The following is an 18966-nucleotide window of genomic DNA, read 5'->3' as shown; positions in this document are numbered from 1 at the left end:
ACTTTGTGAAAAACTTGAAACATTATGCATACGTTTGTGTACATTTAGTATCAAAGCAAGGCTGAATATAGACTTCAAGATATGTCCTGTCACTGCACTGGCGCCCTCACAGGCCTGTTCTGACAGGGGTAGACTAGTTTGTGTGAGGGCGCCCTGTCATGGCATATCTGAATACTCAATGACATTTCTGATTTGAACCAACCCTATATTTTGGTTATTAGCCATAAGTATTTGTCAACAGTACTTTTTGCGTAAAATTCAGACAGCAACATATATGCATAGCAGGGTTCTAATAGATTCAGAATCACACAATGATAAATTAAATAAAACAAAAACCATTTGTGAGCCAACATGGCATCTGCAACTTAGCTTAAATCATGGGTTAATGAGGCAATAATTGATTTAGTGAGGGACCATTGTATTAAGAAAGATTGGATGGAAATACTTCAATTGTGGTATGTTATTGAAAATTGTGCATGTTTGCCTATGTGTATATATAGTAATATATATATGCCTGTGACATGATTATGACACAATACTTATTAAGACATGAATGAGCCATAATACAGTTTTACGCTCAACAGCAATCATCAGATAGTGTGACGGCTCATTATTGTCATCCTATTAAAGTATTGCGTTATTTGTACCTCTCTACATATAATGTACTGAGCACCGTTTACATTTTAATATATACATATATACAAAAGAGGTGAGATGTATTGCACCACCTGTAGTACTGATATATCAATGTAGTGTATCTTTCTATATAGGCAGTATGGACTTTGATTTAAATATGTAAACAGATGTTTTATTTGATGAAGGTGTTTTCTTTTATCCACTGTCTGATATTTACATATTAATGAAGGTTTATGCTATTATACAGTAAACAATCATTTACATCTGTACTTTAATTTAAAAAAAATATTAACAACATAATGACACAAGTGTGCCACTTGGGGGCGCTGTTTACTCTAAATGTTGGCACTCGCATTCTCAGCTCTCAGTAGTTATTGCCTGTGACATGATTACGATTTACAAATAGCCCAAGAACATTGGTCCCAATGAGAATGGTGATGAGAAGTTGATCGAGTGTGTGATGATTGGCTTTCTTTCCATGAACACTTAAATCATAATAGTTGAGATTTTGATGCAGAGATATTTTCTAGACCTTGATGAGACTTTATGATGAAGAATTCAATCATTTTTAATGTCATTTTGATCAGTTTTTTACGTGCTTGTGGTCACAACTACTATAGCACGTGATATTTTCAATTTTTGAGATTCTGTAGCATGCAGCTCAGACATCTAAAACGTGTATACAGAAGCAGGGTTTGTTTTTTAAATATTAATTTTTTGAGTCTGTTGGAAGTTTTTGATTTTACTGTTTCAAATCATTGAAATGATTCAGCAAGTGTTCTATTTTTATAACGCAATCATTTTAATAAGAGTAAGTTATGAGTCAATTTTGTAAATAATATTAATTATAGACGGGAGAAGGGAAAATATTTTGGGTATCCTTTTTTGAGATATGTATTTGGAGTAACAGACAAGTACCTACAGTGACCGCAAACCAACCCAAATACCTATTATCACAGCCTCTGTATTTGGGGTTAATTAGCCCCAAGGGTGAAGAAAGTAAGAGGGTTGTTAGTGGCCGAGTGAGGGTTGTCGGTGGCCAAGTGGTTAAACCACTTGCATTTTACCACTGCAGTTGGGGTTTGAACCTATTCGGAAATCCTTTGTAACTATATAGTTAGAAATAAAATTTCATATTTTCACAAATGTTTTGATATCGTTTATTTCACACTTCATATATACTATGTGGAAATCTATTGCTTGTGTACTTGGGCTCCCAAATTAATTGTTGACAACTTTGGCTTTCAGTGTTATATAGTAAACTGAATTGGAGGCATTAATTTCATGTATTGTATTATACATGCTCTGCTCCCAGCCATAGGGATGTGTAGTATTTGTTAAAGTGGCATAGCAAACTAAAGTGAAGGCATTAATTTCATGTATTGCATTATACATGCTCTGCTCCCAGTCATAGGGATGTGTAGTATTTGTTAGAGTATATTGATACATTAGTAGTAACAGGATTCATGTGACATTTCCCAACAATCAATCTAATCTAAGCTGTTGTTGTGTTGTGTTGTGTCGTGTTGTGTTGTGTTGTGTTGTGTTGTGTTGTGTGGTGGTGGTGGTGGTGGTGGTGGTGGTGGTGGTGGGGGGGGGGGGGTAATTTTACTGACAAAAAAATGGTAGAGGTTTCAGTACCAACAAAGTTAAATCATAACTTCTTGTTGAAACGACTGAAAACCAGATGTGAACTGAATGTCTTCCATAAGGGAAAAGTTTTGTTCCCACAGTGTAAAGGGATGCCAGGAATATTCTATTTTATTCTCACAGTCGTAACAACACTACCGCCCTCAAGCTAAAAAATATTGGGAATTTTGCATCCGGGACCTTTCGCTTTCATCTGCTAATCATTCGTCGCCATTTTGGTCACCTGATAAGCGTCGTCAGTCAAGTTAAACGTTTCTATTTTCAGCGGCTTTTACTATATACATCGTTTATGTGCGCTTTAAGTCTGACAAAGTGACGTCGCGACAGAGTCTAGTAATTGAGGAAACAAGCTAACTGATAACATCATCCCTGCAATTCGACGTCAGTTCGTAGTAGTTCAGCGGGTACGAAGGCAGCTGAATTCACGTACACAAGATTTTCGACGACCGCCGCGCCGAACTGCAGAGCTGCAGAGGTTCACCGCCACGACCACTTTTCAGGATCGCCGCACTGTACAAGCTCTGTACTGGGATTGGAATCGTGAATCAAAACTGGAACTTTCTATCTGCATGCGGCAAGGAAAATATACATATAGGCGTTACGACATTGTGTACCCCAGGTTCACCGGTGAGTGAGTCGCCCTTTCGTGGTCCGGAAGTTTTGTGTCATCTACTGTTGAATTGAATAGGAAGTGTTGTTTATCTGGGGAGTCACTCCCTAGTGGATTTGTACCCGTGCATAATTTTATTGGCAAACGGTAGCAGTAGTATTCGGATCACTTGCAAGGCTTGGAAGCCACAGGACGGGTTTGTTTCAGTGCAGTCCTTTCTAATTTGTGCATACTATCGTCTAGTCAATCTGAACGACGTGTTGGTATTTCATTTACTCTCTCGACATGTATACTTCTTAATTTTAAACATCTGTCGGTGAAATAGTTTGTCGAATCCTGAATACCTACGAGGCGAAGTGTATAATTGAGGACGAGTGGACAAGTTACCCCGAGGAAGTATCTCATTACAACTTATCGTACACGCTTACACCAATGTTTACAAAGTGAACGGTACATAGTTTTACGAAGGTCTGTTGAGAAAGTCAACTTGGTTTGTTGTCTTTATAATCAACGAGATGTCAACGCTTGACAGGAAAATTTCATGCATTGACAACTTCCGGGGAATTTCTACAAAACATTACAATCGTCACAATGTGTCACCCACCAAATATGTGAAATTATTGGCGTAAAGTAAATATTTATCGTTATCAAAGTAAACACAAATAGTAGAATTTCTTTTGAATATTTCCTGGGAGAACATACTTCCTTATTGAAATCACGACAGCGGTACGGACGAGGAACAGTATAATTCTGTCGTGTGATGGAGGCCATGTAGGCCGGGTAGTCAGTGCGAATTTGTTCCTGAACTAATGAATGAACTTGGAGAATGTCAGAGATAATGAAAAAGTTCATCATGTCACTAGCTACGTATCCAGATCGACGGTTCATCGTCCTCTTGCAAAAGCGTCCAGAAGAGCGAACCCAGGAGGTTAGTATATTTGACTTCTCCATAATGTGGTGTAATTACGTACGTAAACATTAGCAATTATTGTGATTGCAAATGTTTATGTTTCTTAGCTGGCATCACGTTGGCTAAGAAACACAACAATTAAACTATGCTTGTCATGATTGTTTTGCTATTTATGATCAGAAATAGCCAAATTGTACAGTTCATTCTTTTCTAACTTTAATACTATCACTATCAGTACTGCTGATACTGCCCCAGGCACCAATATATGTATAACAGAACACAGTGAAACCCCATATATTCTCTGATTAACTATCATGGGTGTGTATATTTGCCATACATACATATATAAATAATAACACGCATATATAAACATGTGTATATAATTATACATGTATATACTATATATACATTGTAAAGGGCTTGGATGTAACTTCTATATTTGGTAGTCAGTTTTGGAAGCTGGACAATTGGACCCTGTGTCAATTGGACCGAGGTCAATTGGACCCTCCACCAAACCCTGTCTCAACACAACTCGACTCGAGCAACCATTGCCCTGTTATAAGCAACATGTTTTACAATTACACGTTTTGTTATTACTAGCAAATATGGGGGCAATTATTAGTCAGATTGTAGTATTGACATGGCAAAGTGAGACTTCGCAGGCGCAGGCAATGCACTGGCAAGTCAGTGTTGTAATGTTGATCTGCTTCTAAATCCAGTTAATTTCAACTGATTTTCCGTGACTTTGTCAATCAAGTAATAACATCGAAAAGTTAAAGTTGACCAAGTTGCTTCCGTAAAGTTATGTTGAGCCAGGGTCCAATTGATGTGGGTCCAATTGACTTGGGGTCCAATTGACTAGAAAGCAACTCAAGTGTCAATTTTAGCCAAGTGAACCATTTCAGCTACACTTTTTGTATTGATTTCCAATTGTCATCTGGGCTACCACGTATAAATTTGGTAGTCTTGATACAATTTTTGGTAGTCTACGTGCCTCGACACACTGCAGATTTTGAGCCTTGAGTAAAAACTTAATTACAATAAAGGTAATATATAGAGTCTGAAATAAAGGTCATAAAGAATAAACCGGGTATATAACCTTTGACCTTAGTCATTCTACCAGCAGACATATTGAAACACCGATAGACTGCCTGACATGTATCAGTGTTTAGTATCTGTCTGCCATACACATATCTACTGTCAGGTTGTTATCTCCTGTGTGATGACATCATTAGAGGTTATACATTCGACCTTGTTGTTATCGTCCCTCAGAAAGGGAGAAGTAAACACCAGTGATTTTTTTCCCTTCCAATGTTGAAATACATACAATCCATGTATGAAACACAACCGAGATGGGATGAAAATAAGAATTCGTTTTTTGAGTCTGGATGACCCAAATAATGTACTATATTAGCTGACTGGAGTCATAATCGTTATCAAAAATTCAGAGAACGAACTCTGATCGAGTACATTTCATGGCTTTCGAAACGGAAATGCATGCATGTAAATTATTGATATGAAAGCACAACTGATTTTTTCTAAACTGTAGTCCGACATATCCCAACCCCAGCTATTCAGAATACTAATATTGTGCATAGCAGAACAGCCTTGCTCCATTGTTATCTTTGAAGAGAGCCTAGACCGATTTGTGTGATTCGGTTCCAGACACATAATTGCAAAGTACACATTTATTTAACTGCTATTCAACTAATCTATATTTATAGATTGGTGTCTGAAGGATACGAATAAATTATTTTATAAATTGATATGATTAAAAATAATGATGAATTAGTTGTGAATATGTTGAGTTTACAGACTACAAAAGGGGTATTGTGTATAGGACCATGAACATTGATTAAAAAAAGAATGGTCCATTCGGTGTAACTGCATAACTAAACCTTGCCAGCTGCAAATGCATAATTTGCATAAATTTGCATATTTGTCATTATTCGTACCCTTATAATGTGAATGATCGGTTTGGAATCGGGTTGTCTTGGACACCTTTCCTGTATAGATGTATTCATTTATTATGGTAAATTATGAATATCGTCTAGACTCTACATAAATAATGAAATGGACAGTTATAAAAAAATATGCAAAACTAGATATTTCATGCAACGTTTCACTTTTGATGGTTATGCTGAGTTTCATTTGAGCAGGTTTATAATGGGGTATTTACTGTGGTATGTTAGAGTAAAAGATTGTATCTGGTCGATGTAACACTAAACAGTATGCATTTTACAGTGTAAAGGAAAGGTTCTTGTCACTGGTCAGTGAAATACAATGTAATGTTCAGAAAGACATTACCTAACCCTTGGCTACTATTCAGTACAGAATAAGAATGAAACTTAAAATGTATGGAATTGTATTGTATTGTAACAAATGCGAGGTAAGTATTGCAGTTAAACAGATAACTAGACTTTTAAAACCCCATGGCATTGTCGAACATGTACTGTATTTCAACTGATTTGCTTTCTTTTATTCTATAGAAATCAAAACGCACATCGTTATTTTGATGCATGGTAAATATAAAAAATTTAATGATCTCAGCAGATTCGACTTTAATTTTTTAAAAGGAACATCTAAGCTCATTGACGTTTGACGCTGCCTTGTTATGGCAATGTTTACTGATACATGTAGAGGGTGTAACGATGAGTTACAGGCAGAACAGGTAGATCATGTCTTTGGACTCAAGGGACAAAGGGAAGAATGTATCTCTTTTGTGTATAGTACATACCTATGACACACTGTAGCCTAAAGGTCACATTCTTGGGTCAACCATTTCATTGATGGGGGACATCTGATTTATAACCCAGATGACAGTTATTGTCAATTTTGATGCTAAAATTAGAATTTTGAATATAAATATATAGCATTTTTGTGTTAGAATATTGCCAAATAAATACTTAATATTGAATTAAAATTATATTTAGGGAGAGATGATAAGGAAAGATGCACGATGTATGAATCATGTACGATAAAATATGGTTTACGTCTTTCATTTTTTGCATATTTTCCGTGTGATGCAGGAATGTTGTATGTTAGGGTGTAGAGATAAGGGAGAGGCTTGATGACTAGAGGTGAAACCTTAGGTGACGTGTATGATGCTAGTAATGATGTCATTGTACATACATGTCTAGCATTCTGGAAGACGTCCTTCTTTGGAAGTGCTGATTTCACTGCAAGTGTAAACAGTCTGCTTGTGCTACCGTTGACAGCAATCTATATCAAACGGTCTAGAAAGAATTCAAGTGAATGAATTAGTAAGCCAAATGTGTTATTTTTACACCCCGGCTAGTGAAAATATTACAGTGTAAACATGGAAAGACCTCCTTCTTTTGGAATACTGATTCACTGCAAAAGTGTAAACACTCTGCTAGCTACCGTTCAAATTTACCTTACCTAAATCAAATATTCAGTTTTGTTGAAAAACTTATGCAGATGAAATGATATCCCAAATGTAAAATTTTCTGAGTGAAAATCTAACAATGGGTAAATGTACCAGTCAAGGTTACTGAACTGTGATGCAAGGACAGCGCAGTTTGTGAATATATTAGTTCAGTTCAGCCATGGCTTGTCCTTGACTTCAGCATACTTAATCTATCAGGACTTTTCCGAGAGAAATGACCTTTATTTTTCGTCAAGGACCAAATGGAAATGGCTTTCAACATGTGTGGGCTTCTACTTCACCTTCAAAGGACTACAAATGTTCAAAAAATGTGTACGACTACTACATTCCCAGGTCTTGTTTTTTTCAGAATTTTATATATTATACAGTATTCCTGTTGTTATTTCTCTGTTACAGTTCAATTCCCCAACATTTTTTTTGTCTGTGATTTAGAAATAAAAGTGGAATTGAAACAAGAAGTGATCATTTGGACGATAATATTATTTGTAGTTGATAAAGTAAGTGAGTGAAACATGAATATTAATATTTCACCAATTATTATTTGAACTAAATATATATATATTTTTTAAATTTCCTAAAATAGCGAGCAGTATAAATTTTGAATTTTTAAAAATAGTTTTTATCAATAATGAACATCACAGGATTTCGGGCATGTACTTTTTTGTGTAATTCGTTGACATTTTCCTGAAAGATTTATTGGTTAAAATCTGCTTGTGTCGTTTCATATAAATGTTTTATTTATTTCTCGTTCAAGTTTTTATGATGCGTGTAAATGATACAACTGCTGACATCAGACCCTTGACGAACAGAACCTGTTACAAACAGGGAAAGTAAACAACTGAATTGGATTAATAATGGTTGGCACAGCATGTTGGAAGTACAGAGATTTATCTTACATTTCATAAGTTGATAAGAACAGTTGTATGGCCTCTTTACGTAGTAGTTCATGTTCACAAACAAATCTCCATTTCCCCTGCCATTTCATGTACACATAAAGAGGCCATAAAACTTTTCTTATCAAACCATGGTGTGTAATACAAGTCTCTGCTGTTCCAACATGTGGAGCCAAGTGTTATTAATCCAATTCATTTGTTTACTTTCCTTGTTTGTAACATGTTCCGTTTGTCAATGGTCTGATGTCAGCAGTTGTATTGTACATTGTTAATATATAATAGCAGCAGTTAGGAGTATAACAGAAATGACATTATAAGTCACAAAAGTAGCTGAACAGATAAAAATAAAAAACTATGTTCGAATAAAATATATTTGGTCTGTATCCTGCTATTAATATCCTACATGTCACTTACTGAATGCATTATATTTTTAAGGGGTTACATTATTAAAAGTACTGTGTTTATGGTCGGTTCTTACACATATAAAAGTAGTAAAATAAGCTAGAATCTAAAACGATACACTTAAAATAATGGAGAATGAGAAATATGAAACTTGCTTTCCATAGCTATATATTTATTTCTAGTGTAGTTTTACACGCTTTTTCTTCTGGCTGCCTGCTGTGTTCAATTGAATTATTGCTATAATGTTCAGTTACAACGTGTTGTAACTTCTCTGTATTTCATTGAGTCTGTTTGGGGCTAACTCAGTTCTTCGGAAGCAAAGTATCTCGGATCCTTGAATCCTGTTATGTGAGGGGTTTTGCTCTCACTTTCCTCAACCACGCCTAGCATTTTGCTAAAACATTCGAATTTTCAAACCCAAAAATTAGATTACAATTTCCCACAGCAATGTTGAATATGGTAGTCATGTTTATATCGTACAGATCAACACTCTGAGTTGATTCCAACCACGTGTGACGTCATTTCATTTCACAGCTGGAAGAATTGAAAACCCAATAAGAATTTGCACTTGTTTATCTCCATAGCAATAAAGCAATACCTTAAGTTATCAAAATGCCAGGTACAAATGTACATGTATGGGTAAGGGCAAAGTGAGAGTAAAGTCTCTGCACAACTACATATTATGGTAGGCTGACATAAACATGAAATATTCTAATCTGTAACTTCATTTGAATCAACAAGATGGTGAAAACTGTTTGAGTCACTCCCCAGCTGCAGGCTGTAAGAATATTAGCACTTTATCAAACATGGAAGTATCCATCATGAAAAAGAGATTTGTAACTGATACGAGATATCACTGATTTAATCTAAAGATTGAAGCCTCCCTGTATTTCATATTACATACTGTATGGATGCTACTGTCGTATGCTATCAAAATGTACTACTCACATCATCTGCCTTTATCCATGTTTGTCATGTTTTTGTCATCAAATGATAATGTACAAGGTAGTAACCAGTTTTTTAAGTAATATATAAAATTAAAAGTATCATCATTCACTTGTCTTTGAGTAGATTCTGGCCAAAATTGGGACAAAATGTGTAGTGTTTTCAGAGCGTATTTGAGAGTATATAAATTATTCAAAAGTTTATCATATTTCCATTTGTGAACTTGAGTAGTTTCTGGCTAAAATAGTGACAGTATTTTCAGAGTAAATAAATTATTCAAAAGTTTGTGAGATTTTCCGTTTGGAAATGTTAGTAGTTTGTGGCCTAAATTGTGACAAAATGTGCTGTGGTTTCAGAGAGTTTTTTTTTAGGCTGAATAAGTGATGCAAAATTTCACTCAATTTTCCATTTGTAAAAATCATGTTTGTGTTCCCAATGACAATATTGTAATCTCTTTTACAAAATAATACGCCTCCCCCTCCCTGTCATCTGATTATGAAATATCTTGTTTTGAAGTACCTTGTTTTTGAAGTATCTCGTTTTGAAGTACCGTATTAGGGGGTATTACATCAAGTGGTACTTTCAGCCTTTGTTACAGGCAGCAAGTCCTAAATACCATAGGTCAAATCTACCTGAGTTCCAAAAAGTGTTTTACTGGGTTATTGACTAAAATTGTGACATGAAGCACTGAAATCTGTACCTTGTTACAAGATGGACCGTTCTCTGATACCAAAGTTCCCAGTCCATACATGTTTCTAAAAACACGATTTACTGACTTGAGAAAATCACAAGGAATAACTACTCCTAATTAGACAACACGGTCAGTGTACCGTAACAATTGAAGGTATTATTACAAAATACACAATTACTGTGATTGCGACAGATTTGCAAGACAAAGAGGTCAGTGTATGAAGTGATGTCATCACTAGAAGGCTTCCCATGCATAACCCCCTTTTAGAAAATCCCCAAAACGGCCAAACACTTGTCAAGTGCAGTAGGGCTTCTTATAAAGATTCCAAAGTTGAAATAGTTACACAGATGCAATTTTATCATTTAAAATCATATATTTTAGTTGATAATAGTAATCAATATATGTATACTAAAGGCTGAAATAAACGTAACTGAACATTTCTTTAATATAAACTTTAAAGGCACATTGACGGTATTAACATGTGGTACATTTTCGTTATTTTTATTCTGTAGCACGGCATACTATTACTGTCCGTGGTTTATTTGCAGAATGTGTTATTGCCCTGTTGCCAAGCTCTGCATACAGGCCAAAATTCTAACACAGAGAGTAATTTTGCAGGGAGAATAATTTTAGGTCTATACCTTATATTCACAAAAGGGAGCAAGTCAGGTATTAAATAGGACTAATTTCCTTACTCATAAATCACCTTTTGGATCAATATTGATAATACATTGGTCCATAAAATGGTAGTTTTGGAAGATAAGCTTGTTTGTGATAATTTTTCAACCGGCACACAAGTGTTGTTATGGCAACAGGGACTTTAATGTATTTGTATCAAAATGGTCGTAAATGGCCGGATTTACGTCAGTGTTGAGAGCAATCAAAATCAGAAAAACAGAAACCCAGTATTAAAGCTACACAGTTTTTTTTTTCTTCGAGGGAAAAGCAGTGAATGGGTGGGAAATATTAGCACATATCAGAATGATTTAATAGAATCATAAAACCTGATATAGGAGTAGGCGGATGGTGAATTCTTGTATGTCAGTGGCATGACAGCCTCCAGTTGCAATCACATCAACCATCTGTGTATTTTACAACTTGTTGTCCATTGAAAGCATATGGGGTCTGCCAAATTTAATTAGTGTGTAATTCATAATTCTCGTTTAGTAGTTTTCATTATACAAGTTATATTTGTACACGGTATTTAATTGTCACATGCTGTACAAGAACCTTATACATACATTGCCACACGTTTGAAATATGCCATTGTCAATCTGAAAGCATAGTTTACCAGAATAATAACTGGAAATGATTTTTCAAAATAAATGCCTCATATTTGTGTTGGCAAAAAATATGCATACAATAATAATGATAATAATTTAATTTATATAGCGACTAAAATCCACAGAGACAGTGATCAGAGCTGCTTAAATACAAAACAAGCATAAAAAGTATAAAAAACAAATTCCAAATATAAGAGAAGGCAAGATTAAAAAGATGCGTTTTCAGCATACGTTTAAAAATGTTAAAATAATCACAACTGTTTAGAGAGGGAGAACATTCAGCTCTTGTCTATTATCCTGCTTGTTCTGCTTTCAGTATCAAGTCGTTATACGGTTTGTAATACTCAGTTCGCCACCCTCCCCCCCCCCCCAAGAAATGTTACCTGCATAATCTTATAATAAATTTACATAATCACATGTAAATTACATGTAAATCGTCACACTTCATGTGTTCTGTTAATGTTAACTCCTGTGTTCATCACAGTTGCATGTGTTCATTTACATAATGACTTCATTTGAATAATCATAGTCTGAATCCCCACTGATCCTAATCAGCTCATTGGGCAAATATTTTCAAATCGAAATAAGACTTGATAGGGGGAACAAGCACAAGGTGAACAGTAGCCAAGTCACAGATGCAGTGCCATGAACAGTGTTACACAAGGATTGACAATATAGGAATCTTATTCCCAGAGGAAAAGAAACACAGAATGTAGTTTAAGAAAATGAGCTCCCCTTTTTCTAAACTCTAGGCCTGAACGATGATTATCAATCATCTTGATATCACTTTTTGCTTTCAAGTGCAGATTCAACTTTTGGCTCCTTGTTTAGCTACTGTAGGAGTATGGAGCCTATCGACTTGTCATGTACACTATTACATTGAGCTTGGCAAGCTTATTATACTATAGGCCCAGTCCCTAGAGTAGAATAGTGACTCTAAATGCTATAATGTATACTGTAATATATACAGTATAGCAACCAATACAGTGCAAAACCATTTGAAAATTATAACTACTAATATTATGCAAATTAGGTATTTAATTATGTATATTTCCTTTAAAAGTCTTAATTTGCATAAAATTGGAGTTTTTAATATTCAAATTAGAAAATGGCAGTCAGTTTTTAATGGCATCTACTTTGTACACTTTTTACCAACTTCCATCTCATGCACTTAGTAAATTAATTGTAAGAATATACATGTATCAGCAGATCTATACATTTGACCTTAATAAACATTACATTTTAACCTTGCATTTGTCATATCTCCTACTTTTTAAGCTTTAGAGATTATGATCTAGAACACTGCAATATTGGACGGAAATATGATATGTATTTGACTGATAACATAGGATTATTACTACACTCTGTGTTCTAAGTAGGTAAGTAGATAAAATCTACTCGAAATCCGAGGTCTTTTACTGGAATCCTCCACTCCAATCATGGTAGTATAATGGAAAGATATGCAAAAAATGTACTAGATTTCCTCCCTTTTCTTGCAGTTTCTTAAACTTTAGCAAAATCGCTCGTATTGATTGTATTGACGCTTTCTTTGCAATCGCTTTGAAAAGTTCGGAACCATTTTGCATTTTGAATGTCATTCGATGAGAAACAATCTTCCCAAAATGTTACTCGTACATATATTTCTTTGATAATATGAACTAAATATAGACACGACATATCACGATATATGTTAGATTATAAATTCGTGACCATAGAAACGTGTCTGTACATTTATTCCATATAATAATACCACACATTACCAAAATGTCATCCTACTACTAAGGCAGATTGACACAAAAGTGAGATACATGTAGAAGGTAGTATTTTATATAATTTTATCTTCTTTTTTTTTTTTTTGAAAAGCAGCCATTTTTATCAAGAATGTTTCCATGGTATTTTATACACATTTTGTTCTTTAATGGCCAATATAAAAACAAGAAAAATGAAAAGAATGTAATTTAACATCCTGATAATTTACTCAAATACATATTTGATCTTGCATACAAATAAAAATTAATTGGTGCTCCCATATGACTAATTGCAGTTGATAGTGATGAGTGCTATTGCTTTTTTTGAAAATCTAAAACAGTGAATTTTTTAAAGTTTTGTGTGATCGTTGAAAGAACACAGCATGTTAGGGACGCTTGCAAAATGCCACAAAAGCTTAAAAAACAAACATCGTTTGTTCAGGACAAAACCCCTTCCCCTTCCCCTCCCCCTAAACGAACAATCACAATTGCGACATCACAAGTTTATATATAATGTACATGATGATGAAAATTGTAGTGGTCACACCACTATGAATGATGCAGTGTAAAAACATGATGGTAAACATGAAGTTCCAACCTTATGAACCTGTTTAATGGGATGATGGTAAACACATCAAAATACTATTGTAAAAAACCTGCACTGTATCTGACATTAATTAGGAAGTACATTTTTATCACCTTTAATTAACATCTCAGTAGTAAACACAGAAGCTGTTATCATTGAAATCGTGAAAGTTTTCGAAACTTGGTTAGAAGTGCGAAAATGAAGTTCAGCAATCGCATTGATGTTAGACTCCCTTCCCCTAAATGAACAAAGTTTGCTTGTTGAGTTTGTATGACATTGTGTGATTGTACTGTGAGAAATGCAAGTTGAAGTGTCCCCTTGTTTTGCTGTGTGGTCATAGGTATGTGTAGGAATGCAAAGATTACATGTAGTTTAATAACAATTAAAATACTATGCAAGGCCATGCAAAACAACATGGTAATAGTGTTCGTAAAAAACATAACAAAAATGCAATTAATTGAAAATTCTTGGGAGTTCAAGAATGGAGACTTTCCTAATTCATTTTCAGAGAAATAAGTTATTGGCTTAACGATTGAAAACTGGAGGCCGGCCAAGAATTAATGAAATAAAAGTATGTCAGATATTTAGTGGAGGTGAGATAATGAGTATGTACATGCTGTACACTATTGATAATTAGTAGAATAACTGTATGGGTCTTTGTTATATAACTGATGGTTACTTGTACATGTAAATGTATTCTCTGTGTGCACTGTCACGCATTGTTACTTGGATGTTTCAAACAAGGTTAAGATCTCAGTGATTAGTTTTTTCATATTTTTTGCAAAGGTACGAGAACCCTAGTAATAGGGAAGGAGAAATGAGGTATGGACTAATACTCTCATATATATCGCACCATTTGTTCAAGGAAACCGTGGTTTTTAACAGAGTGGTAGAAATTATGCAAAACTGGCAGTGGTTTCTTGTACATTGTATGTGTCGTTTGTTTCGGGATCTTGTATTGTGATTTAAGACTCATCTATATGTACATGTAGAGACAGTAATTAGCCAAAACGTCCAGCTGTGTGACGCCATGCTGAAGGGCCTCCAGTGATAAATTGGCCAGCTTTGAAAAAATGATATTACAGTATTTAAAAGGCCCAGTAGATGCATTTGTGTGTGTGTGTGTGTGTGTGTGTGTGTGTGGTGTGTGTGTGTGTGTGTGCGTGCGTGTGCGTGCGTGTTTGTTGTTTTTAGTTTTTAGGGGGAAGAAAAGTTAAATTTGTGTTCCAAAGGGTGATATATAATTGTGTATGTGGAAGCGTGTACTGCCATAGTGTAATTGCTGAGTGATCAACTATCCCATAATTACATAAGAGGAATCAATTTTTTGTCAAAATAGTGTGCTTCATTAGACAAATTTGTGTACATGTCAGCTCTAAACTGTCTCTGTGTGTGGATAACCTACCTAATTTACCTCCACAGGAAGCCATGTCTTGTGAACAGTTAAAAATAAATGCATGATAAAGAAGTTAGGTAGATCACAAAACATATTATAATATTGGAGCTGTAGTGCCCTAAAAGTGAATTGTCTGTATGATACATCACATAGCTGAGAAAATGCAAACATTACTGTTTCAGCTTGGCTTGGTCTTACCTACATGTAGCTTCACTTTCCTTTGAATGCATAGTGCATTTATGATTATGACTTCCGTTTCAGACACGCTTGATAGGAACAGAATTCAGAATCCATTTTGTCAATTTTTTTTCATAATTCTTATCACTTTAAACTACAATGCTTGGCGTCAATCAATAAACATTGATTATTTCTATAGGTACAGTCCAAAATTAACATAACTAGTACAAAATTTTTGTAGTGAAACAAGAATTTTTGTCAGGTAATTTTTCGATGGGAAATAAGATAATTTTAGCATCAAATAACACATTAACATTATTTGTGTAAAATGAAGTTGAATGGTTCAAAAAGTTTGTAGTCAAAAGATGTCAAATAATTTTGGCGGGAAAGAAACACAAATTTATCATAAATTCATATTAGATATATTTATTTCAGGCTAAAATTATGTTGAAATATGCAAGAAATGCTGTAATACATGAATTTTTGTCGAGTAATTTATATCATCAATTTATAAAATATTAATCTGTGAATTGTGAATGTGACTTCTGAAATTGTGTGAAATCGTGCAACAAAATTGCAGTAAAACAAGAATTTTGTCATATTTTGTGTTGGGAAACTAACTCAAGTGTTTTTCTTTTAGTTTTAGTCGAAAATTGTTGTTGATTGTATTGTGATGGCAAGTTCTGATGTGGAAAATATTTACAATTGAACAAGAATTTTCATCAACTGGTTTTGGCGGAAAAATGCTTTGAACAAAAATGGTTTACTCCCATTTAGAAATTCTCCATATTACTTGAGGACAGGTGCAGAAAGTGACAGTAAACAGCTACGAACATTCCTGCCAACATATTTCATCAAACATCTAAGGCTTGGTCACTTTCGATCGTATTTTCAGGAATAAAAAGTTAATACCTCGTAACGTTACCAACATTTTATTATTTTCTACAAGGATGCACGTCATAAACCATTTAAACCAATGTCAAATTGTATAATGCTTAAAAGGGAAAATATTTCATTCTGTCTTACTGTTTCCAAAATGGCTGCCAAACCAGTTAGTTGGTTTCAGGGTAAACATATATAAAATTATTAGTACCCCTTTTCTCAGGTTTTTCCCAAAGATTACCTTCATATTGGGTTTATGTTATCATAATGCATAAAAGGAAAAATATTTCATTATGTGTCACTGTTTCCAAAATGGCTGCCTAACCCAGTTAGTCGAGTTTGAGGGTAAACATCTATAAAATTAATACCCCTTTTCTTAGGTTTTTCCCAAAGATTATTGTCGTATTGGGTTTATGTTATCTGTTCACTTACTTTTAGGAACGTAAAAAACATTCACAGGGTAATATGTTTCAAAAAAATTTTTTTTTAAATTGTGTTGTCAAGATCTCCATAAGTTAACGTTATCCTTTGCCTCTTGAGCGAAAATATGATATAATATTTACATACAGTATAGCACTGACTCAAAAACAAAGTCTTAAGTCTGAACATCCCGGTTGTGCAATTTTGTAAATTAAATATTCAATTTAAACGTACATGTGATTAAGTTAAGGAAAAGTAATTTGTTGATTATCATTAAAGTCGTATCCCCAAGGAAGATATACTAGTCTTAATTAACGAGACAATTTTTCAGAGTGATCAGGCTAAAATGATTACTGCAAGCAAACATACACGGATTTGCTTGAATGGAGTCCAAACTGGGGGCATTAATGATACTGTTCATATTGACCGAATAGTTGATCGAACTGGAGGCTCGTTTGTTTTAATCCTTTTAAAGGAAAATTGTAATTTAGAAATATATGGAAATAGGGAACTTGCAATCCAGACTGAGCATGCTCAGATGCAAAGGACTATGGGATTATCTGTGGTTATCTTAATACCTAATCTGGATCTATCGATAGAATGAACCTCCCAGAATGGTCAGGGTATCTATGAATTGATCGTTCGTGGTTGCAAACAATGTAACAGTATTGTTTACAATACCAATTCATTAGTATTCATTATCACATTTCCCATGATGCAACATTCAACATGGTGGGTTTCCTAGTTCCCTATTGCCTTTTTTGCACACAGGAGAACAACTATTTGATCACTTGGAAATCAACAAAATAGGGATTCAGAATTAAGGCAGCATATCTGTTTTTACTCCTTTTTGTTTTTGCCTATTTACACAGACTTTGTTTTAGAATGAAAACGGATTTCAAAAATGAGCCACTTTTAGAAATGTTTTCAAATTGTTTTGTTTTCATGTACATTTGTTTCGTTTCCATGGAAATGGAGAGTACAAAAACATTGCAAAATATTTTTTTTTTCATTTGAAAATGGTAATGTGTAAACGGAGCCTAATCAAAGATGTTATGTGAAATTATGTTCTTGTGGGAATATGATGATAGAGATGCTGGTTATTTACATAAACAATAAAGTTATTTGCATAACAGAGTAATTTGCATTACAATGTAATGTTATATTAATTTACATATATCAAGGCATTCAAAATAGAACCACTGTTCAATAGTAATTGAAAGATAATCCTGAAAACTTTGTGAAAAAAAGAAATTTGTTGTCATCCAAAGTTTGTGCAGTGTTTACCATAGGGAAATTTTCGCATGTTGAACAGCATGCTTGAAATGTAGGGAAACAAAAGAAACTCATTTACATAACAACACATACAATTTACTTGCTAATTACAATCATGCTTGGGTAAGCTCTTGGGGGGTGGGGGATACTTTTTATGTATGTACCTTTTTGCAAACAATTTAGCTTCTGAGGAGAATAGGGATCTAAAAACCTGGGCAAATATAAGATACTGTGTTTGAACTGAAAGGTAAAGCAGTAACAATGGGAAAAAAAGGTGAATGATTTAAATCTTGAAGATGAGAGGTATCTAGTCTAGTTCCTATACGACGTGTTGCGATTACTATGATCATCTCCACTCACATATAGGGAAAGTCCATATTCTAGCACAGAAATCTGTGCTACCCCGCTGGGCAAATGGTAAACCCCACTGGGCGAAGGGTAAACGATGCATATCAGTAGTAATCCATCACTAATTGACAGACAGTTGCAATTGGTTAGTTCCTTTAGACAATTGCTTGTTAACCAAATGCTGCCTCTCGAGTCTGAAACTAAAATCGCATAGGGACGTGATAACGTCATCACGTTTATATGAACACAGTAGGGGTAGCACAGATTTCTGTGCTAGAAATAACAACTTTCCCTATACATGAGTGGAGATGATCGTAGTAATTGTAATGCGTCGCATAGGAACTAGACAAAAGAGGTGATATAACATCAAAAAGTTAAAGCAAGCACATTTGAATAAAATTATGTAATGAGCGTACAAATCATTTCATTTTTGTGATGGATGAGAATGAGACTGAGAATTGAACCGAAATAATATGACACTGATAATGTTGCCATGGTATTAGACTCTCTCCTTTGATTGTACGTGTCTTTAAGTTACATGTATACGATAACAAATTGATAGCAGAAAGCTTAGCTTCCTATGACCTTGTTCGAAATGATAGTAGAAATTAAGAAAATTACTGTATAATTTGGCTGTATAAAATGAAAGATTACATTGCACTAAATGCCAGCTCTCTCAGAGTCGGCAACCGCGTTGCCATGGTG

The 18966-nt window shown here is 34.5% G+C and overlaps 1 protein-coding gene across 1 annotated transcript in view; it reads left to right on the top strand.

The window, feature by feature from the left end:
- Positions 1-2531: 2531 nt before the first annotated feature.
- Positions 2532-18966, top strand: part of LOC144452063 (rap guanine nucleotide exchange factor 6-like) — a 69813-nt gene continuing 53378 nt past the window's right edge. Inside the window, exon 1 of the mRNA XM_078143074.1 lies at positions 2532-3824. Within this exon, the coding sequence (XP_077999200.1) occupies positions 3723-3824 (102 nt within the window). The 5' untranslated portion in view covers positions 2532-3722. The remainder of the gene's footprint in view (positions 3825-18966) is intronic.

This window comes from Glandiceps talaboti, chromosome 22 (assembly GCF_964340395.1).
Source record: "Glandiceps talaboti chromosome 22, keGlaTala1.1, whole genome shotgun sequence".
In the NCBI taxonomy this organism is placed as follows: Eukaryota; Metazoa; Hemichordata; class Enteropneusta; family Spengelidae; genus Glandiceps; species Glandiceps talaboti.
The sequence above is the reverse complement of the archived record's forward strand: the minus strand, read 5'-3'. Positions and strand labels throughout refer to the sequence as shown.